Source organism: Lampetra fluviatilis, chromosome 20 (genome assembly GCF_964198595.1).
Source record: "Lampetra fluviatilis chromosome 20, kcLamFluv1.1, whole genome shotgun sequence".
Taxonomy (NCBI): Eukaryota; Metazoa; Chordata; class Hyperoartia; order Petromyzontiformes; family Petromyzontidae; genus Lampetra; species Lampetra fluviatilis.
In genome coordinates, this window is record NC_136294.1 from 6,377,856 (window position 1) to 6,401,320 (window position 23,465).

The 23,465-nt window shown below is 42.6% G+C and overlaps 1 protein-coding gene across 4 annotated transcripts in view; it reads right to left on the reverse strand.

The window, feature by feature from the left end:
• LOC144937905 (ras-specific guanine nucleotide-releasing factor RalGPS2-like) overlaps positions 1 to 23,465 on the reverse strand; it is a 193,056-nt gene that overhangs the window by 129,661 nt on the left and 39,930 nt on the right. For 3 of the 4 annotated variants that reach the window (XM_078865497.1, XM_078865498.1, XM_078865499.1), the window contains exons 3-5: positions 17,141 to 17,258; positions 12,729 to 12,842; positions 10,976 to 11,026 (exon numbers count right to left, since the gene is read on the reverse strand). In XM_078865497.1, the coding sequence (XP_078721623.1) occupies positions 10,976 to 11,026; positions 12,729 to 12,842; positions 17,141 to 17,258 (283 nt within the window). The remainder of the gene's footprint in view (positions 1 to 10,975; positions 11,027 to 12,728; positions 12,843 to 17,140; positions 17,259 to 23,465) is intronic. The other variant, XM_078865500.1, reaches the window with a different exon arrangement.

Sequence of the window (23,465 nt, forward strand, 5' to 3'; positions counted from 1 at the left end):
GATAATAGGGTTTTCAAACGGTGTTAGACCAGAGGTCTAAAGAATTCCACGTGATAAGCCGCTTCGTTGAGCTATCGTTTGAGACGAGGCTCAAAAGAAAGCTGTCTCTGGTGTGGACCAATCAGTTTCAAGGACAATGCAAATATTATCAGAGTATGTTTTTTGTTTGCATTCTGACCACAAGCATTGTGGTTAAGGCAGACATGATTCCTTGTAAAAGGTTTCAGTTTGGTGTTTTAACAAGTTAACACCTGTTTTGTTGCCAGCAAAAAGGGTTAAAATCTATTATCATAAACTAATCTATTTTTATTTTACCAGGTAAGGGCCCACTGAGCTATGTACAACTCTTTTTCAGAAGCGACCTGGCCACAAATGATAGCTCAACGAAGCGGCTTATCACGTGGAAATTTATAGCAACCAAATACTCTAAAGACACATTTATAAATGTGGAGGGAAAAACCAGAGGACCCCAATACTTCTTGCACTCGTCACAGTGATGTTCAATTCCCCATTTAAGGGTCCATGGGAGGGTTATTTATACCCCAACTGGGTAAGGTAATATGGGGAACACCACTTGGGTCTCAGCCACAGAGGTTTTCCTGTGTAATGCGAAGTTGCGTGCCTCATGGTAAAATCGCGCGATAATAGACCTGCCTCACACGGCAATGCTCAGCGTGGTCCGGCAGGCTCTCAAAGCACACTGCGAATGAAGGTAATTGTGACAAACTCACACCGTCAGCGCACACTGGTATTTTAACAACGCTGATTTAATTTTGCTTTTCCGAGGTAAGCCCAAAAGACCGGTTGGCTGAAGTAGTAACTAATTGGCGCGTTCTTTACGCGACAAACCTTACTGGCTGTGCCGGGTGGTGGAGGGTTTCGACACATTTATACTTACGCGATCTAACCCAAAAACCTTTATTACGAATAATATTGGTTTGCAAAAGCCTACGTGTTAAACCAGAAGCAACCTGGCCACAAATGATAGTTCAACTAAGTGGCTTATTGTTTGGAAATTTTTATAGCAGCCAAATACTCTGAACACATGTTGATTTTAAATGTCGAGGGTAAAATCAGAGGACCCGGAGAAGAATCCACGCGACCACGGGGAGAACATGCAAACTCCAAATATGTAGGAATCAGGGTCAGGATCAAACCCACAATCTCCTGTATACCAGGCGAAGTAGTTTCCATCTTGCCAACGTGGCATTATGAAACCACGGCTCCTGGACAGATATTAAACGTATAAACCTTAAAAAAGGCTAATAAACATCCCAGACAGCTGCATGTCTAATCACTGGTGTAAAAGCTAGGCTCTTGGCGAGTTTATTTTAAAGTATGATATTGTCTTTCAATAATAAATATTGCAAGAGTTGTACGGTCTATGAAGCTCAGAAATGTGATTAATTAACCAGTTAACGATATTAAATAAACACTTTGTCATTTTCAAAGTAAAGAGTGTGATCTAGGAGTGCAGTCTTCATCTTTGGATTAATCTGAAAACTGGAAGTCACGTCACTAATATGATGTCGCTTTCATGCCGTTCCCACCGAAAGTGGTGACGTCTCATTGGGTGACGTCACTATTGTAAGCACAAAGACATATTACATCAGCACATCCCTGTAAACGATCAAAACATGCAAAAAAGATCCTAAATTCTCCTTAAACATCTGAAAGTTTAAATCCGAAACTCATCCATAGTAAATCAGCCATATTTTTTTTTTACAAAGGTCCCTTTGGGGAGAAATGATGTGAGTAACCAGATGTATTTTCCAGCTCAGGTTTTCAGATTGCATTATGGTTTCAAACAGGCAGCGTTAGAAGTAACTTCACAGGCTCTGCAAAAGCAATAGCGATATAACGCAAGTCACCAGCCACTCTGATTAATAGCTTTTGATTTGATATGGAAAGTAAAATGTACATCTGCGCACTGTGCTCATGGATAGGTCAAATAAACTTAACAACAGTTGCCTCGGGGTTAGTGTGTAAGATGTGAGTATAATGACGCAGTGGGTATGAAGTATATGGCCGTCAAGAAATGTTCTGCAAGCGGTACCGTCCGTGGGTCTCCGGGGTAAAAGCACGTGCAGAACACGGGCCGGAAAAAAACCCGTCTCCTGCAAAGGAACGTATGTTTTTTCGTGGGCTAAAGACACCAAACCCGTGTTCTGCCAAAAACAACTTTGGGCCAACGTAGTGCAAGATCTTGCCAGCCAGGCCCACCAGCCGAGCAAGCACCTCGATGTTTCAACTTCGCACGCACCCACCGTTAATTATTGTATTTGAATCCTAACAAGCGCCACTGGTTGATGAACGATGACTACCATTCATATCTGTCCACCCTGGTAGACCTCGACAATGCAAGTGTTTCTGCCAAAAGCAACCATTGTTTTTTGATAGAGCACCGTCTGCTGGTTCGTTTGCGAACTTCTACTCTATATATTGTCGTTGCTAACTTTGAAACTATGGAGATATTACTGCTGATGAATTTATCCTGAATGTACCTAATCTTGTCCAAACGTGGGCGCTAAGCAGAGGTTGAGCCTGGTTAGTACCTAAGAATGCCAGGTATTATTGCCTTGAGCTGCGAAGTAGCCAGGATATGGCATTCCAGCAATTAATTCTTGAACCTATCTGTGCAGAAACTGGAGTATTATTCCTCCTGTGTGTGGCAGAGGTCGCAAACGGGTTTTGATTCCTTACCCGTACCCGGCCGCACCAGGGCCGCAAATGGGTACCCGTACCCGGCCGGGTACGGGTATTCGTTCCCTACCCGTACCCGTAACCTACCCGAAATGAGTGACAAACGGTTACTCACCAGTGACTCAAGGCCTACCCGTACCCGGCCGCACCAGGGTCGCAAACGGCTACCCGTACCCGGCTGTACCCGTACCCTACCCGTACCCGGCCGGGTATCGGTTAGGGTACGGGTATCGGGTACCCGATTGCGACCTCTGAGATGAAGCCATGTTGCAGGCGCGGGTGGGTTGATTCTAGGAACTTGAATTGTGAGAAGAGACAAGACGTTGGGAAATGAGTGACAAACGGTGACTCACCAGTGACTCACGGCCCACCCGTACCCGGCCGCACCAGGGTCGCAAACGGCTACCCGTACCCGGCCGGGTACGGGTAGCCGGGTATCGGGTAGGGTACGGGTATCGGGTACCCGGTTGCGACTTCTGGTGTGTGGGTTTCCTCCGAGCAATCAGGTTTCTTCCCAAACACCAAACCCATTAGACTAAAGAGATTAGTTAATTTTATCAACAGGTTTTCATGTTTAATTGACATTACACCTCCACGATCTAACCCAAAATAAACTAATTATGAATCACTGTCGAGATAATTACTATCAATGTACTGTACTCGATGACCTAATTTTAAACTTGGCAATGCAAAGCTTTATTACAGCAAAAAAATACTGTATTTTACTAATAAAATAAATAAACCAGATCACATTTGATTACCAAGAGTCTGAGGATTATTGTATATATTTTTGTTAGCAGAGGAGATGATGGCATGTCTACAAATAAGCCGCTGCGTCAGCACCATCAATCATTCGGTATTGTTTTACAAGCCATAGTTAAGCAATGAGAATGCACAGCTGTAGTAAGGCCCCGTTCGGAACAGGGAAACATAATCCGTTGCGAAAATTAAATGTTCCTCGCTCCGAATCCCTACAGCGTATTCATCCAAGATAATTAGCATAGCCATCAGACTCGCTCGCTCCAAACGCAATAATATCTGGTTCACATTTCACCAAGGGCTAGATGTGTATTACTAGCGCCGTATACCAAACCAAAGGCCATACTAAATCAGTAGTCTTTTAAATGCTAATCAAATGCTCTGTTACAGGTCCTCCACAAGATAAACATTTTGTCAGGCTTGTGGATACAGCCTCAATCATCGTACTCTGAATAAGCGGCAAATCAATTTCAGCGAAATGTAGATTGCCACTCTTACATAATGGTGTTTAAGTAAGTTGCATATTTACATTTTATGATTCATTAATTTCCCCACAGCAAAGCAAACAACAACATGCAAGCTTCACATGAGCATGACCTAAACATTGGCGAGCATCCATTTCTTGTGATTTACCATGTAGCAATGTTGTGAAATGCAGCACCATTAAGTGCTATTAGTTTCACACTATAATTAATTACATTGCAAAAACCGAAACCTAAGTTACACAGTGCAGTGTGATTACTGGTTGAAACCTCCTGGTTACACCGGCCCACAGGGGATTATTGTGTCCGTCGTGCATGGGAGGGGTGGGGCTGGGTGGAGAGGGGAGGGTGGGGAGGGAGGGGCTGGGTGGGAAGGGGAGGGTGGGGAGGGGCTGGGTGGGGAGGGGCGGGGCTGGGTGGGGAGGGGCTGGTCACCCCGTGATTCCCTTATAAAACTCAACGTTTATCCTACTCACACCAGCTTGTGCCCACCCTCACAGTCGGCCATATTTGCGGAATACACCACGCCGCCGTTGACCCTGGCCATTGACCGAGCAACCCAACGTTCCTACCAGCTTCCTCCGCAGGAATGTGTTGCAATAAAACGATAATACCATCCGTGTGCAGAGCACGAGGCGGTGGAGGAGGGTGAGCAGTAACACATGAGGTCTCTCACTTCGCCCAGAGCTACCGAGCCCAGAGCCAGATCCCCATGTTTTGCTCAATCAGTGTGGCAACGCCACACAACTGCTTATACTTGACAGGACCAACTCAAAAGGGTTAAGATGTGTGGATCCAGAACAGTTAAACTAAAGCCTGCGGCTTGAAGTACACATGGGGGGGCTTTGAAAAAAAGAACGTCCACTCTTGCAAAAATGGTCCCATGAACTCGAAGTACTGTCTAACATTCACACTCGTATGCGTTCGGAGGCGGCGTGCAACATTCTAAATAAGTCAACCTTTCGCTGTGAAGCAGCTATTGCGTTTTACTTGCCATGTGCTTCTATTAAGAGCAACGCATTACTTTGTTTGGCTATTTTATGCAAAAATAGTATTTGCAACTATACTCAGCCTGTACGGGTATGAGGCAGCCACTCGTCCAACGGTGGCTTGACAAAATAACTCTAAATGTACATGCAGAAAAATACACGTGTATATACATGCACAAATTATGCTGGCTGTAGTAGCAAAGGCCTAACTTGTAAAACCACACACACACACGTGCAATGGATCATCTCCACCCAAACTTGACCTTTTGACCTTTTGAACCTTGTTACCCTCTTGCATAGTGGAGAATACTATCACCTGTGCTACCACTTACCTCCCAGAAACATTATCCCACTAAATCCCTTCCCACTGGATAATCCTGGCTAACAACAGGTGTGGGATAAGCATAATCCTTATGTTTGCGCAAAAGGAAACTTCTACATAAGCTCCTTTCTCCTCACTGCCCTCGAGTGATTTCCTTCCTGGCTTAATCAAAGGTCCTTCGCTTGGGCAATGCCCAAGTTTTTCCAAGGCTACGGAGGAAGAGCAGTGCGTTAAGTGTTCTGGCTATTCGCTGGCAAACGAAGCTCTTTGGGAAAGCTGAAAAATGCCAGGCTGCTTCATTCAACATGCTGCCTCCTGCGGCTGCTCTTACTTGAATAGAAATTACTCCAAAGCTGTGAAATGAAACAAAAAGGTACATACACAAGTTTATACCGGTTGCACACGACAGTGGTGTTTATGGGTCGCACACTGGAATTGCAATTCATAAGTCGCCTTGTTCCATTCCATCGACGGGCTATGCAGTTCTAAAAGTGGTGCAAGTTTATTCATTTCCCAATATTTCTGTGCAACAAGAATTGTAGTAAATAGGTTCACCACCTTTTGGCGTCATCTGGTCCAACACCATGTGAAACTAGGCTCTAAGGAAAGCTGTCTCGGGTGTGGACCAATCAATTTCAAGGACAGTGCATACATTATCAGAGTTGTGTTTTTGTTTGCATTCCGACCGTAGGTAGTGGTCTATGCAAACATGACTCCTTGTAAAAAAAGGTGTCAGTTTTGTTGCCAGATAAAAGGGTAAAAAAACCAATTATCATATTTTGCTACTGGCAAAGGAGGTTCCAATGAGGTTCACCGCAGTTAGCCGATGATCGGCAGGTCGTGAGTGGTGGGATAAAGTGTGGGTACTCCCATCGACTCCAAGACGTCTGGCCAGCGTGGCTGAGGAAACAAACGAAGCTCTTGGAAGGGTTATCGTTCTTCAGTAAAGGTCCTTCCATCAGCAGTGGTGTGGGGGACATTAATTGCACGGCTGCACCTTGCACACCGAGACCGGCTATGGAAAGTGTGAAGGTGTGCCCTCTGCAATGCAACTCGCTGTGTAGCATGGGTCAGGTTGCTTGTGGATTTATCAGAAATAAACGCAAGAGCATGTGGCCTTGCCACGTTAAGCTGCATTAAGACTGAGTAAAACCTGGCCAGGATGACAGATTGCAAAGCACCCTGAGGGAACAGCTGCACTTCATGCCACTGCATTTGTACACTTTATGTAGAAAGCTAAGAAAACAAATTAAGCTGCTTAATTATTTTACACAGGAAAGCCTCACTACTGAGTCTCAAGACCTTTTCAGCAGCATGGTGCAGAAATGGGATTATGATCAACACCATTAACGAGTGTTTGGCTTTCGCGTAGGAGGAAAATGTACTTCACAAAGTACCCCGGGGGAAACCCACAATACGCACTCCACACTGCCATCTCCTAACCACCTTGTAGCCTCATACCTACAACAACAAGGGCACCACGGTGGTGAGATGTTAACTACCTCGCCTGGCATATAGGAGCTCAGGGGTTCAATCCCGACCCTGACGCCTGTATATTTGCGAGTTTGTGCGTCTCTCTCCCCGTGGCCGCGTTGATTTGTCTCTGGGTCCTCCAGTTTTCCCCGTCGACATTTAGAATCATGCGTTTAGAGTATTTGGCTGCTATACATTTCCGCGTGGTAAGCCACTTCGTTGGGCTATCATTTGTGGCCAGGTCACTTCTGAAAAAGAACTATAAGGCTCAGTGGGTCTTACCTACTAAAAAAATATATAATTTGTAGTTGTAATAGTAACTGGTAAAAAACCAGGAATCTTCTCATCCAAGAATCAAGCGGGCTGGACCCTGCTTAACATTTAAACTTCAACAATATCTGGCACATCCAGGGCAATCTGGCTATAGGCAATCACACTACCCTGGCGACAATTCAGTTCCTGAAGAAGCTTCCAACACCTGGATCGAAACTTCAGATGTCACATCCGGTAACAATCCGAAATCATGTCCTACAATAAAACGTAAAAAAAAAATGTGATTTCTCGTCATGACAATGGTTTCGTCAGCTGTGAATTTATACAAGTATATAAAAAAAACGACTTAAATATATAAACAACATTTTAAGCTGGTTTTGGAATCTGATAATTTACTCGAGTGGAAGTCACAGGCTTGGAGGAGCGCCAGTGATTATACGGAGAATCTTTTTTTTTCCGAACATCCATTCACGCTGACCCCCCCCTGGCTGCACCCAACTCCACCCGCCTCAGGAAACCGCCGAGCCGTGCCAGCAGACCCTGACGGGAGCATTCGTATTCACAAATCCCACCGTTTTTTTATAATTACCGCATTAATATTTCTCCATCCGGTCTACTTCTTCTTCATGGGACCTCCTTTGCCAGTACCCAAATATACTAATAGGGGTTTTCCCCTTTTTTTTCTGGCAACAAAACTGACACCTTTTGCAAGGAATCATGCTTACATTAACCGCAATACTTGCGGTCAAATGCAAAAAAAAACAATACTCTGGTAATGTATGCATTGTCTTTGAAACTGATTGGTCCACACCAGAGACAGCTAAGCTTTCTTTGGAGCCTCGTCTCATATGGTGTTCGACCAGATGACGCCAAAAGGCGCACAGTTCAAGACAACGCACTACCAGAGTAATGAGGGCTCGGGGTGAGCAACTACATCATGGGGACCTCCTTTGCTAGTACCCAAATATACTAATAGGGTTTTTCCCCTTTTTTCTGGCAACAAAACTGACACCTTTTGCAAGGAATCATGCTTACATTAACCACAATACTTGCAGTCAAATGCAAACAAAAAACACCCCGAGCTCTCATTCCTCTGGTAGTGCGTTGTCTTGAACTGTGCGCCTTTTGGCGTCATCTGGTCGAACACCATATGAGACGAGGCTCTAAAGAAAGCTGTCTCTGGTGTGGACCAATCAGTTTCAAAGACAATGCATAAATTATCAGAGTATTGTTTTTTGTTTGCATTTGACTGCAAGTATTGTGGTTAATGTAAGCATGATTCCTTGCAAATTTTATTACATTTTATTTTTATTATTTTATTATTTCCCTTCTACGTGACTTTACCGAAAGAACCAAGAAGATGAATCCCTGCAGTCACGAAAGCTTTAAATCGAAATTTAAACTGGACTCTCGTTAATTTTCCATTCATGGAGAAAGTGCCCACATCTTCCATGGAGTGTCTGGATTTCCTACGATGACTTGGTCGCTGTACACACGTGTACCCCCTGTGTTTGTGCAAGCACTGTACATGCCAGTCGTGTATATTCCTACGTGCAATCTCTAAATGTATAAACGTAAACTTCAGTTTTTATCAAGTGTAAACATACAAGAGTATCTCGCATGATACAAAGGGAAGTTAATATCCAAGCACGTTAAGATTAGGGCAGCATGGTAAAGCAGTCTTAACACTTGTGCCTCACGGTAAGTAGTTCCTGGGTTCGATTCCTGATTTGAGTGCCTCTGTGTGGAGTGAAACTCCTGGACATCTGTGAAAAAGAGAGCTGTGTAGCTCATCAGATTCCTCTAGTATAAATACATATTCTGATTCTGTATGTTCTTCCCTGTTAGGCATGGGTTTCCACCAGGTTCTCTGGTGTCCTCCAATAGCAAAAAAACAATAGAATGTACTTGGTATTGCCAAAAAAAAACAACGTTGAAAATGTACCTGAAAATTACTCAATTGAGATGACATGTAGCAACATTGCTCCCTCGTACAAAAACTTTTCAGGAACCTCCTAAAATTGAGATTAAGTGAGACTTTCGTGGGTAAACAAATGTAATAATAAATTAATAATAAACGAATCATGATTCATCCACTGCTGGATGAAGAACCTCCAGCTATACATCATAATCCTGTCATGTCATAAATGTTGATCTTGGTCTGCATTCAATAATTGGCCTGGGTATAAACTGTTGTGTGTTTTCAGCTGTCCCTCCAACAAAAGCAAATGCGTTGCACAATGCTTTTTTTACCCATTTATCCTAAGCCATTCTGCCTTCTTTGCCTAGTTCTTAAATCATTGTCTGCAGTTCATTACTGTTGGTTGTTATAATGACTGGGAGAGAATATCACCAGGAATTAAATTAAGAGAACGCAGCACACAAATTATTGAAGGTGTCAAAGCAAGCAATTGGAGCGTAAAGGCAGAAGAAATAAAGGTGATGAACGGTTATCTGCAAATAGTATCCCTTAAGGAACCAGATAAAACCATAACGCATGACAGAAACAGACTAATAAAATGAGCAAAATCAAGCCATGTGGTCTTTATAGCAAAAAAAGTCATATATCCCAAAATACAAATCATTTTACAGAATGGGAGGATGAAAGAGGAAAAACTTCCAGACCGGTAAGAATTGCAGTGGCCATCGTTAGAGGCAGGACCATCAATCAAAACTACTCAACCTATTTCCTAAATATTCCACATCAATCGTAGAATGTCTCAATACTCATTCAATTAAAAAAGCAAGGCAACATCAGTGGAAATGGATGCAATCATTCAAGCTTTTACAAACCAGGGCCTGAATAAAATGTTCAAAACCATTTATAATACGTGGAACAGCTACACTCAGGATTTAATAACACAACTAACAATATAAATACAGGCCGTTGTCAATTCACTGCTGAATAAAAACCCCTTCAAGCCTCCCCATTGCTCTCAGTCATGAAGATTGTTCGACCATACTTCACCACACTGGCCAGTGTGGCTTTATGAAGTGGGGAGGTCCAGGAACCGTTCAGATATACTCGCCACTGATGTTTAGGTTTAGGTTTTATTTGGCACAGGTAAAACCCATTGGACAATAAATAATAATTTTCAATGGGGACCTGGTTACTTCCTAAAAACTAGGTTACAGTAAAACAAGTGATATGAACAAAACAATCCAAAAACAACTGCACACATTCGCCGCCAAGTTCATTACACAGTACATGTACGTATGTAAAAAAAAAGCACGAGTTAATAGAAATTATAAAGCTCTCCGGTATATTTAAGCAAAGTTGTTCAGGGTACAGCCGTGCCATTTCTTGCTTTGCCATTATGTCACTGGTGGTGAAAGGGCCTCCACTAAAAAGGAGCCTTAGAGAGCACCTCTCTCGAGGGTTTTTTTGACCCAATTCTGCCACGCTGGCCAGATATGAGAGTGTCTACGAGTTTACACCATCACATCCAACATGCAGATCGACCGTGGCCGTACCCGTTATTAGACTGCCGAGTGGACAGAGGCGAGTGCAATGAAGAAGTTTGGCTGGCGTACCAAGTGCCGAGCCGGGAGATCAAATAAAACTCAAGACCTCTAGATTGCGAGTTCAATGCGGCAGCATCCAACATTTATTGTTCTGTTTTATGCTTAGATGCATTGTTCTGTTTTTATGCTTAGATGCATGAATACATCTGCTGTTTAATTTAGTTTATTTATCGTTCTGTTATGCTTAGTTGAACATGTATTGGCTTCAGTTGAGTGTATATAACCTACTTTCTGCTTTCCTTTCAAGGATTATAAATATACTACACATCGTGTTGTTGTGAATTGCAGGGGCTTATTTAAGCTTTTCACCAGATCCTGCCCAGCCTGGCTTTTACTTATTATTGAACGTTAAAAAGAATATTATACTGTTGTATATATTTCGCTCGTGATACAGGATGTCCCAAAACATTACGCAATGTCTGTAAAACCACCAACGCAGAGATCCCTACCTCCGGCTGGATGGACTTGAACACTGGAGCATCCATGAGTGTTATCTGGCTCTGAAAAAAAAATAAACAAATGAATATTAAATAGGAGAAAGAAAAAAAATCACCAAACATTTTGATGTACATTTATAAATGATTCACATGCATTTTTGTTTCGTTTGTTTTACATATATTGATATCCACGTAATTATGATTTCACACACAGTATTATATTGTATTCATTCGTGTATTTAGTGATGCATTATTTTGCAGATGTGTTCATTTAGTACATTTATCTATTTATATGTTAATATATGTATTCATTGCTTTATTATTGAGTTACTCATATTATTGTTCATTTACAATGGGCCAATATCAACAGTCGGATTTTACTTAGTAATCACTTTCATTTACGAAATGTTTGCGACTTCATAGTCATTTGCTAATCGGTACGGTACACATATACTGTGCAATATTAGGAATAAAGGTGCAGCCCTGAAATTTTTTGCTTATGCCACTGCTGGGAGTAGGACCCCTCTGGAGGGAGTCCCAGAGTCCCACTATTTCATAAAACGCACAGCTCAGCTACACTTGTGTGTAAAAAAAATCCCGTTGGCTATTACTTTTCACATTTCCGTGATGCTTATATTGTTCCATTCGTTCGATCGTGTTTCACTTCATCTCGCCGTCATCTCCTCTCCAAGCAGTCATTTCCTCGTCCGTGTTAACGTGCAATATGCCTGTTTATTCTGTTTATATTGCAATTTTTTGTTCTTTAACCACTGTGTTTGCCTGCACCTCTGGCGCTTTCTGTTCCGTTGTTCCCTGTTCCTCCGTACGGATCACTTTGATGTTACTGTCGTTCTGTGCTGGTGCACCACAGATCTCTTGAAAACGAGTCGTATAACTAGCTAGAAATGGGACTTTCCGTGGAACGAATAAACATTGATTGATCGATCAATAGATCGATCTCATAAGAGGTGGGAGTACCCACACTCTACCCAAAATCAACACCGCGACCTGCCAATCGACTAAGTGCAGTGTACCCATTCACACTGCTGGGTGGAGAGATCTAAAAAAAAAGTTTCCATTTCAACTTACGTGCAAAGAGATCGAATCAGACCATTGACCTCTAGGATTGGAAGTCCAGTGTGCTTCACCATTACATCATGACAGCATCCCTTGTCGGCAAAATATTTATTTAAAAAACAAAGCAGTTGGTTTGTATTGTAACAAAAACAGCTCGTCGTTCAAAAGTACCATCATATTTGCTGTTGTAACTTTGTGACCCGCCCGTATTGGACATCTATGATGGGATCTCTCCGAGCTAAATTAAGATTCTGATTGTGATGTGTGGGATATTCTCCCGATGCGCGTCACATTTCAGCGTGTGCGTCCAGAGCACCGTGTGTCACATGTAGAACACGTAAGAGGAAAATAGGATTCGTGATATTTTTTTTAATTTCCCAGGCGCAATAAGCAGCCAGCTGCACAACGTTGGATTGTGTCGGTGAAGCGGTGCACGGAAGTCTGCTTGGCTCGCACAGACGTGCTGTGTTTCACATCAACTGTGGCACGTGGGTGGGGGGTGAGGAGGAGGGGAGGAGGGGAGTGGGGAGGCCTCAATTTGCAGGACTGTGGTCTTCTCATCAAGATCGCACGTCGGCGCTTCCGTGGATCGACGGAACCGCGTGCAAGACGCGTGCGCGGCGGCGACCTCCAAATTACCCGTCCAGTAGTGTTTGCTACGCGTGCTCGCGGATGCGCTTGGACTTACAGCGAGCTCCTCGGGGGCCACTTTGAGGACGTCAAAGAGAACGGCGTCGTAGCTCTTCCTCTTGGGGTCGACGGCCCACCTCCCGTCGGTGGAGTCCGACCCGCTGCTCTCCTGCTGGTGTCGTGAAGGACAGGGTTCAGCCGTCAACCGTTTTTGCTCGACGATGGGAAGTTGCGAATCGTAAAAAGCGGCACGAGCAGGGGAGCCGGACGTCAAGATTTGAAAGGCGATTAAAAGGACTAGCCCCCCTCTGGGTGTGTTTTCGGGGTGGTTACCGCATGTTGTCCACTATCCCCGAGGGAACCAGATAAAACCAAAAGGCATGACAGGAATAACCTAATAAACAAGACAGAAATCAAGCCACGTGATCTTTATAGCCAAAAAAAACTCATGTATCCCAGAAAACAACTCATTTTTCAGGATGGGAGGATGAAAGAGAAAAAGCCTCCAGACCGGAAAGAATTGCTGTGTGCATCATTAAATTGACAGGACCATCGATCAATATTACTCCTAGAATAATGCCTCAACCCTCATTCAATTCATAAAGAGCAAGAGAACACCAGTGGAAACTGATGCAATCATTCAGGGGATTTTAGGAAAAAAGTCCTCTGGTGTGTTTTCGGGATATAATACATGTTATCCAGTATCATCTCTGACGGTTAGCCCCACCAGCTGGGAGTTTCTTCAGGAACTGAATTGATTTGGTAAATGGCATGAACAGGTAGTACAACTGGAAAACACACCGGTGCACCGCAGAGCACAACACGGGAACTCTACGCAGCCGTAAGGTTTATGAATCTCTTATTAAGATTTTACTCAGAGGTCGTCCATCCCATTGGCAACAATCCGTGAATTACATCTCCATTTTATAGCTGATGAAAAAAATACGATTCATTTCGTATTGGTAGGCATTAAAAAAATACTTGAGCAAACTACAAATTGTGTCAAAAAACATAAATTTACAATTACCCAGCTTCGAATTTAAGCTCTCGTGACTGCAGGGATTCATATTCTTGGTTCTTTCGGTAAAGTCACATAGAAGGAAAATAATAAAATAATACGTGACTTTACCGAAAGAACCAAGAATATAAATACCCAGCTATTCAATCCATCATAACTTAAAAACTTGGTAAAAATCATTAAAATGGATCAGGCATCTACCTAACTATAAAACAAAATCTGAAAAGTACGCAAAGATGCGTCGATAGATTCATGTTGGTAATTACACTGAAAAGACAGATAGAGAGAAACACATGCATCAGGCAACATACGTGATTCAGAGACGTCATATCGGCTGTTCAAGTAAGTGCACTTGGGTGGCATACATCTCTATAGAAAAGGGTACACGGTATCCTGTGGTCCAGATCGACGACAAAGTGGCCAAAGTCGGGAATACTGGGGGGACGACATCTGTGGAGATGGAGCGATGAGATCGGCTCGCATGCAGGGGCTAGATGGAACGCAGAACCGCAAGTCAACGAGGGAAGGAGTCGGCATGAGGCGGCCTTCATCATCGCCGTGATCACGGATCACGGCGATGATCACGAAGGTGACGATTCAAGTCTTTACAATTTAATTTCAACACAAAGTTAACGTGAAAATTCGGAGCAATATTACAGGTATGAGGTAGCATTTTATAAGTAGGTTGCGAATTTTGAAATAACGTTTATAAGTTTTGAATTTCATTTACGGACATGGAAAATAACCGAAAGTTGAAAGGTTTAAAAAGGTTAATTTTGTACCTTACAAAAAGTCTATTGAAGGTTACAGTTTCCTTTATTTCAAGAACCAATCACTTTCCTGTTACCGTACACATACAATATCAATAAAGCACAGTGTTTTAAACCAACACTGACAGCATTTCATGTGTGCTAGCATAGAATTCGAGCACATGGGAGTTTATTCAAAATCACGTCGGTTGTTTGTATTGCTTTATTAAAAAGGACCAGCAGAGTTTTAAGGCTTCTGTTGAAATGTACATAAAGCTTTCTTTTCAAATGCCATGACCACATTTTTTTTATTTCAAAGCATACATTGAACTTAAGCAGAATTCACTTTAAAATAATTTTGGAAAAAAAGCTTTAGGAAAGCAGATACTATTTATGTTAAAGTGGTTTGCTGAAGTAACTTCCATACAACCGTGATGTAAAATGGAAATAATCTAATTTAAGGCCAGCGCATTTAATAATAATTATCATTAAATCATTACCACTGAGACCATTCGTTGTAACTGCTTTGTATTAAAGCATCTCAGAGAAAATAATTTGACACTAAAGTAACCAAATTAAGAAACAACTTAAATCATCGACAGATTTAAAAATTTTAATCCCTGTCATAAAAACACACACGTGCAAAGCATGTTCAAGTGTAAAGTGCCACTTGTGCTCGTGTTAGCCCATATTTCATTTATTACAGTATCCGTTTATACTTACCGTGTTAAACAAAACGACAAACTACGTTTGTTTAACAGGGCAGTAAAGTGCGGGAATAGACATATGCAAGGGATCTGCTCAAGAAAACCTCTACGCTCACAGCTCTAAATATGACTTGATGTTTCACAGATGTTACCCAAAACAATGACACTAAATGTGATAGCATGCCTTTTTTGTTTTTTTCTTTGCAAAGCGTCTGGAGACACATGCAGTTACATCTTGGCGCTAGATAAACGTAAACTGTATTGTATGTTTTAACCCAAAAACTAACCCTTATACACACCCCAAAATACTGAACATTTGCATTACACCAGGCAAAGCGAAACATGTGGACATAGCCGATTTCCAACATAACGAGAGGCCTTTGAAGCAAAAGGTGCAGAGTAATTAATTTGCTCGTATTTCTACTTGTCGGAAAGATGCAAGCAGCCCTCGCACGCACTGCAGCAGCTATTTAATCCCATCTGTTTCTTTGGCCACTGGCGGGCCTGTTTGGCAGATGACCGCTGCTGATGCAACGTCACAGCAGGTCATGGGATCCCAGCACTTATTGCTCCTCGAGTGGAGAGAGCTGCGGAGAGCTCCAAACGCACGTGTGCATGGAAAGTGTCCACAGCAATAGGATACTGGGAGCAATTAAAGAACACACACGTGGCAAGCCTACAGTAAACGTTAAGTTACAGATGTGGGAATAATACATTCTATGAATTAAAAAAACCGCATTTAAACGTAAGTCAATTGTTTTAAAGGTTTTGACAATTATTCATGCCAGGCGTGGTGAACCTTTTTCCTTCCGTGGTGCAGAATAGACCTTTCAAATCCCTTGGGCAAGGGACCACACATTGACACACACACACACCTCAGTCAATCGAAGGTGTGCGTGTCTGTGTTAGATGCAGGGGACAGCAGCGAATGAGTGTGCTAACATTAAAAACGCAGCATTGCCAGGTCGGAAAAAAAAATGTTCCCCTCTAGTACCCGATTGGTGAGACTAAGATGCTTGCAGTGACCAATGGAGTACGCCGGCCCTTTCATGGGTCCTCGAGCACGAGTTGCGTGCGGCCCATTGCAACCGACTGGTTGGCACAAGTCCTGATTGACGCCCACCGCTCCAGGACATGGAGAGAGCAGGCAAAAGGGGGCGGGGCAGAGGGAGGCAGTGGAAGAGATGGAATCGTAAGAGTTGGCGGTGACCACTACTGGATGAGAACTTAACTTGGTAAAGGAAGGAAAAGATGAAGAAGAAAAAAACTCGAGAAAGCCTTTGTCCACCAGAGGTAGTTACAGGTGGACAATAACTCTGCCAGGTAAACTGTAGTTTGCCATTTAATATAATTGTGTCATTGGTATTGCGCTGGGCTGACATCAAGACACCCCAAAACCTTTACTTCCAAAATACCTGCTTTGTCACAAGACTAATTTGCCAGAGCAAAAATTTATATCGTCGAAGGTAGTGAAACTTTAGTTCGTACCGATGTATGTATACGACTGATAAGAGTTAATAATTTGATAACCCACTCACTTCAAAGAGTTATCACAAAATTCGCTGTCATTGGCCACGTAAAGACATTGGAACCACTAAAATATATTCTAGATTTGAAGCTTTCGTGACTGCAAGGATTCATATTCTTAGGTTTTTTCGGTAAAGTCACGTAGATAAAAAATACAAATTAATAAAAGTAAAATAAAAATAAAATCATTTTTTATTTTACTTTTATTAAGTCACGTAGATAAAAAATTCAAATTAATAAAAGTAAAATAAAAATAAAATCATATTTTATTTTAATTTTACTTTTATTAATTTTCATTTTTTATCTACGTGACTTTACCGAAAAAAACCTAAGAATACACAAAAATATATGCCACCTTTACACGACGCCAATAGGGGAAATTGCCTGCTCTGGGTTCATCGACTAAACGGGGGTTTGTAGAGGTCCGTGGTTTTCAGAAGCCGTCCGAGCACTCGAAGTGCGGCCTCACCTCAGGTGTGGCCGCCGTGAGGGTGAAGTTGGACGCTTGCCCGTTCCCTTCCTCCATGGGCCCAGCGGCGTGCGCCGAAGCCGCTCGCCCGAGTGCCGGGCTCTCCGCCGCACACGTCCTGCAGCGGGAAGACCGTCACGTGCCGCGAACGTCAGATACACGCACCAGCGCACGGGCTCGTTCCAAAGGGACTCGGGATTTCCACGCGCACACACAAAGACAAAAGATCCCCCTATAGCCTTAACAGACTTTCGGCGCAAGTGCTTTTACTTAGCACCTATGAGGCCCGGCACGGCACACGAGGGGGTGGGTGGCCAGCACCACGCCAGTCCGTTTTTGTCTCCCCAGTGGCGATGTTTACACACCGCACCAGGTTACTCATTTGATGCCGAGTCGACCTAGGGGAGCCCTAAGACTGGTTCAGATAATTGTCACTGGTTTTGGTGGCCGTAGGCGGCAACTGAACTCGGTCAATGGGTTCGTCGCGCAGCTCACTAACCATGACACTACCACTCCCAAATCCACACACACACACAATAGTTACACAGACGATATTGCAGTTCCATTTTACAAGAATGTGGTTTGCTGATGGAAGAAAAATAATTGACAATGGCAGCACTTCAAATGTGAACTTCGGTACACACAGAAGCTCCAGCAGATTGTACTGTAAGAAGTGGTTGTTATGATGGCAGCTGCAGCAGAAAAAAAATGCTTAGTAAAGTTGACAGTGGAGGTCCACTTGCTATTTTGTCAGTAGAATGGCCACGAGTATTTAAATTTGGAAACGTAAAGTAAACTGTGCATGCCAATGTGAATCACTGTGTTAGTCCGAAAGGTCCTTCTTCATTATTTTTTAAAATAATATTTACAGCATAAATGGTTGCTTTAGCATTTTTGTTTGTGCAGAAAAATCGCGCTACGTGTGTATGCAGTATTTATTTGACTTAAGTCATTATACGACTAATTTATGCAATTATGGTCATATTCATGCGATTGCCAAGTTTATTCTTTGAAGTAAATACAATCTAACAAGAACAAACTCAAACCAAAAATTAATAAACATAATTATGCAGATAATAACTATGGAAATAGGAATTGTATACGAACTCACTCGTGTTTAATTGTGAAATGTTGCCACTAAAATATTTTGTATCCAATGAGTTAGCTCATAAGACCTAATACCAATAATAGTTTAGGACATGAAATTGAAAGCAACTTTAGAATGCTTCATGGTTTTATTACATATAATTAAATACCAGGGTACACTGGATGGTAATAGACATTGACCATTCAATACAAGACATCAAAATCCTTTCACAGTTCTATTACGGAAGCAGACAACGTAGCGGCAGCTGCATTTTAAATGTCACAATAGCGATTGAAGTTAACTGCATTTACGGATAGGAAAAATAATCACTTTAAACCTTTCCTCAATCACTTAGGTATGTATACATATTGGCCCACAGACCATACAATGAATACATTCTATCGTTGTCTTCAATCGCACGGAACTCGGAAAACGGCTTGGAGGAAATCTAGCCAGGCTATTAAATACAATGCTGGTAATTCCATTAAATGGCATGGAACATTCAGTACCTTTACTGTCAAGGATGTCATGAGAATGCTTATAATAACAATGACATGGTATTTGCTTTACTTTCCTTGGCTGAAAACAGTTAGGTTTGCCTGCCCGAAGGATCGTGTTCCATTCATCAATGTTGATAGCATCCGCTGTTATATTATAACATCTGACACAAACACAGGTTTTTTTTTAAAGAGACAAATTATAAAACGTTTTATTTGGTGTGCCTTTTGTTGTATACGATTCTCCCAGGCTCACACTCACCTCGTCATCAGCCATGACCAATCCCCTACCGGATGAGGGCCTCCACACTCGCCCAATCGACGTCATGCCCCTCTGTCCCAACTATCCCACTTATTCGTATCTCTTGGGAATGCAACCAAACTTTTGAAATAACCATTTATACAGCCAGGTTTGAAGAACTGCGGCATGGAGAAACGTTTGCCTTTAAAATCAGGTGGTTATATAGCCTCTGGATACAACCACATGGCAAGATGCTTTATGGAAAAAGTAAAAAAAAGATCATGGTGGAAAAAAAAGTTCAAAGTATCTTGCACTGCTGATGGTGATGTAGCGTCCTAGGAGGAATGTCGCATCGCCGATGTGAATATGTAATTGCCGATGATGATTGTTCGGATATGCAGGAAAACCCATTTGGTGCCAGGCTATAAGACGCCAGAATTTCGGCAGGAAACTGAAAAGGCTACGGACATGACATTGAAACATTATATTAAAGCAAATAATCAACCTCAAATGCCGTTTGTATGGTAATTCAGGAACATGTGGCATGCTGCAGTGTTCTGCAGTGAATACGAATGCATGAGTCAACAACTTGGTAAAAGCACAACAAATGTCAGCCATTCTCAATCCACCAATGGGAGAAGGGCTCCCTTCAAGCTATGTTGGTCATGTGGATTGTTTAACCATACTTCACCACGCTGGTCAATGCAGGTTGGTGAAGGTGGGGAAATCTAGAAAAAATATGGAATTTGCTGCAGTGCCCTCTACTACCCACAATGCCTATACCCCCTTATTTGTTTGTGCATGGTGGTCACCCATCCATGGCCCAGGCAAATCCTGCTTAGCTTGAGGTCTGACAGGATGGGGCATATTGCGGGTGATTTAATCATTGCCTGTCACGACCTAAATTCCTTTGTCTTCACGCGCACACTCATTAAGATGGATATGTTCTGCGTGTTTAAACCTGTTTACTTAGACATTGGGCTTTGGAGTTCAGTGTGCACATGTTGGGGTAGCAGGTTCTGCTCTTCCAATTTGCATGTTTTATTTGGGCCAAGAAATGCGGATGAATGAAAAATAGCATTTAAACGCATTTAAAGCACACATGCAAAGGCAGTGTTATGTGGACACTATCAGCAGATCCCAAAACAAATCTGCATTTTTAAGTAGAAATAAACCGAGTAGAATTATCTAAATATAGAACCGTAAAAGTACTGCGATATAAAATGTACATGTGTGCAAGTTTCTCTAGCATTCCGCATTATTCATAGCTCCCTAGAGCATCCCGGGTCAGCTTGAGTGACCTTTAAACACAATGCAGGATTGGTAGTGGCCGACAGTTTCATGACATTGGCAGGTTCTCAAAAGAACAACTAACGAAATGCTGCGAACATTTAACAGGAATAGCCAAGTGCACATGGGCATTGATGGAAAAAAAACGAAGACCTTAGGGGAGGTTATCGTGTGGCTGACTTTTCATCAACCATTATATCTGGTTGGCAAGTCGGTGTTTTAAAAACAGTTAGCAAAGCTACCATGGAATTGCAGCAATGCTTAGATTTATGTTACAGCTGTTTTATTTACTTAGCACATGGCCAGCACCGATCATAAATAAGAGTGTGTTGAAATAATTGTGGAACACTCTTGCCATTAATATTGCATGCTCTATTTGTCAATAAGGCACACTTTAATTTAAAAAAGGTCTCGTAACCAACCAAGTCCCCAAGAAGAAAAAACACGTTACATTGTTAATGTAAATAAGAAAAAGTCAACTCGTGTAAAGCACATCGTGTACAATTAGTTTCACATATTGGAGCACAGGGGCTATTTAATTAATCTGCAGGAGTTTGTGGGCCCAAGTCAGCAAAAATCACTTTACACTTTAAGCAAACGGCGCCCTCTAGCGTGGGCACTTGGGGCTTTCGGAGCTCTCTTAATGTTGTTGTTTCTGCCTCGGAAGGCGCGTCATGATTCACCCCTGCCGTAATTTGGCGCACCGATTCTGGTCAATAATCCGTTGGTTTTCCTTTCATTAGGACAATCTCGTTTGTATTGTTTTAAACCCAAACGAGGTTTTTTGTAGACGGGTACTCGGTAACCCAATAAAACCTGCAGGCACTCCCACATCCCGACAAGCTGCGCCCCCCCCCCGCATGACGCAGCTGATGATGCCGATGGCGTCACCAAGTCCCGCTTATTACCTCCCGTCCAGCGGCACACACGAGATGAGAGGTTATTCGATTTGTCGACAAATAAAAACGATAGTTGGTAATCAATTACTTGTATAGTGAAATAGCCCAACTCTCATAGTCTTACAACTGCAAGTCATTTTATTCATTGCTGCAAGTGCCAAATGAGAAAACTCACTTCACTGGAAATGGAGTTTGTGTCAAAGAATAAAAAGTAAATCTTATGCAGTTCAACAAAGCTCGTCAACATTAATGTGTATAAGTAATGTCGATCGCAGGCCCAAATGCAAACGGTAACAGGGTTAAACTTGCGTCCACTCAGATGAGAGTTGTGTAATATGCTGATGCAACGTTATATCGTATGGAGAGATCCAACAATAATGTTTTCATACGTTATGCCACACAGCATTACATCGTGATTGTCATTGGTCAAATGTCGACATATATAAATACACACACTCGTATAGATGCCGTTGCTCTGCAACAAGAATAATAAGATAGCTGTCATGTTCACACTCTTCTCGCAATCCTGCACTTGGAGAACTAAAAGTAATCTGCTTTTACGTAAACTTAGATTTAAAGCTTTCGCGGCTGCAGGGATTCATCTTGTTGGTTCTTTTGGTAAAGTCACGTAGAAGGGAAATAATAAAATAATAAAAATAAACCACAATAAAGTAAAAAAAAATTAAGATGCTTTTATGTAATAATATGCCAAGTTAATGTATTGGTGATTTTTTTTATATTCTCTCAGATCTGCAGAATATTATGGCAAAATAATCACATTAATTTGAATACAAATTAAAATGCTTAAACATTTAAAAATGAACAGTGTTCATTTTCGAGCTCCTTCCGTCATTGCAATTCAATGTTTGTGACGCGGAAAATTGCGTTTAGCCAGTTACCCAGCTAGTTTCGGTGGCAACTGCCTGCAGCAGTCACCAACAACAGTTACTGTTAGGGTGGACAGGAGCCCAACCAGCAGACAGCCAAGAAACTCGAGGCATGATACGACAACTAACTATAAACTAATTTTAGTTTACCAGGTAAGACCCACTGAGCTATGTATAGCTCTTTTTCAGAAGCGACCTGGCCACAAATGTTAGCCCAACGAAGTGGCTTATCATCATGTGAAAATGTATACCAGCTAAATACTCTAAACACATGTTGATCGTAAATGTGGAGGGAAAATCGAAAAGGACCCAGAGAAAAATCCACGCGACCACGGCCAATATGCAAACACCAAATATACAGGCGTCAGGGTCGCGGTCGAACCCACGACCTCCTGTATACCAGGCGAGGTAGTTAACATCTCCTGGCCACTGTGGCGAGATGTTAAAGAAGTACACCTCACTGGACGACGCTTCTCCCTCACCCCCTAGATGAGGTACAGTGAAGCCCAAAACGCTTCAATACAAATGTGATGGAAAACTGATATTGCGATAATCGTCAAACTGTAAAATGTGTTATCGTAGCACGAGAAACGATTTCGCGGCAATCCTCGCCAATAGTCAAATGTATAAATGACAAGAAACCCCATCATAACAGAATATTAAAACTTAGCTCAGACCAATAAAGGCCAAACACCCCCCAGCTAACACAGCAGAGGGCGCTCTGGGAGCCAGAGTGATGAACATTGAGCAGTCGTCGTGGCATCCATATGGAGCGAGCCACAGAGGGCTTTACATTCAGTGTAACACGTAGACTTTCGCGACCAATATCACCCATAGCAGGGTTTTTTGGGTTATATCGCGTAAATGTATAAATGTGTCGTGAAACCCTCGACCACCCGACATAGCCAATTAGTAAGGTTTGTCAGAAAAACAGAACGTGCCGATTCGCAATCTATACCTACGATAATCACCCAAGAATGTATGTCCTTAACGCTCGTGACGTCACTCCACATCGACCAGCCCCCCTCATTAATATTCATGAACAGGTTACGTCCTCCACATGGACCCCCCCTCACTAATAATCATGAGCATGTGACGTCACTCCACATGAGCACCCTCCTTAATAATCATGAGCAGGTAACGCAACTCCACATCGAACAGCCCCCCTCATTAATAATCATTAACAGGTGACGTCCTTCAAATCGACACCCCCCCCCCCCATTCATAATAATTAGCGGCTGACGTCACTCCACATGGGGGGCCGAGGCGCCTCCTCCCCCCTCCTCGACGTCAACTTACAACCCTCATTACAAAGGCAGGACCCTGACATCACGTGATCTCCGTAACGCTATTGAGACATCAAAGTAAAAAGGACGTCATGATGAACAATAGGTCTCTGTCACCGCGCCCTTAGAAATTGTGCA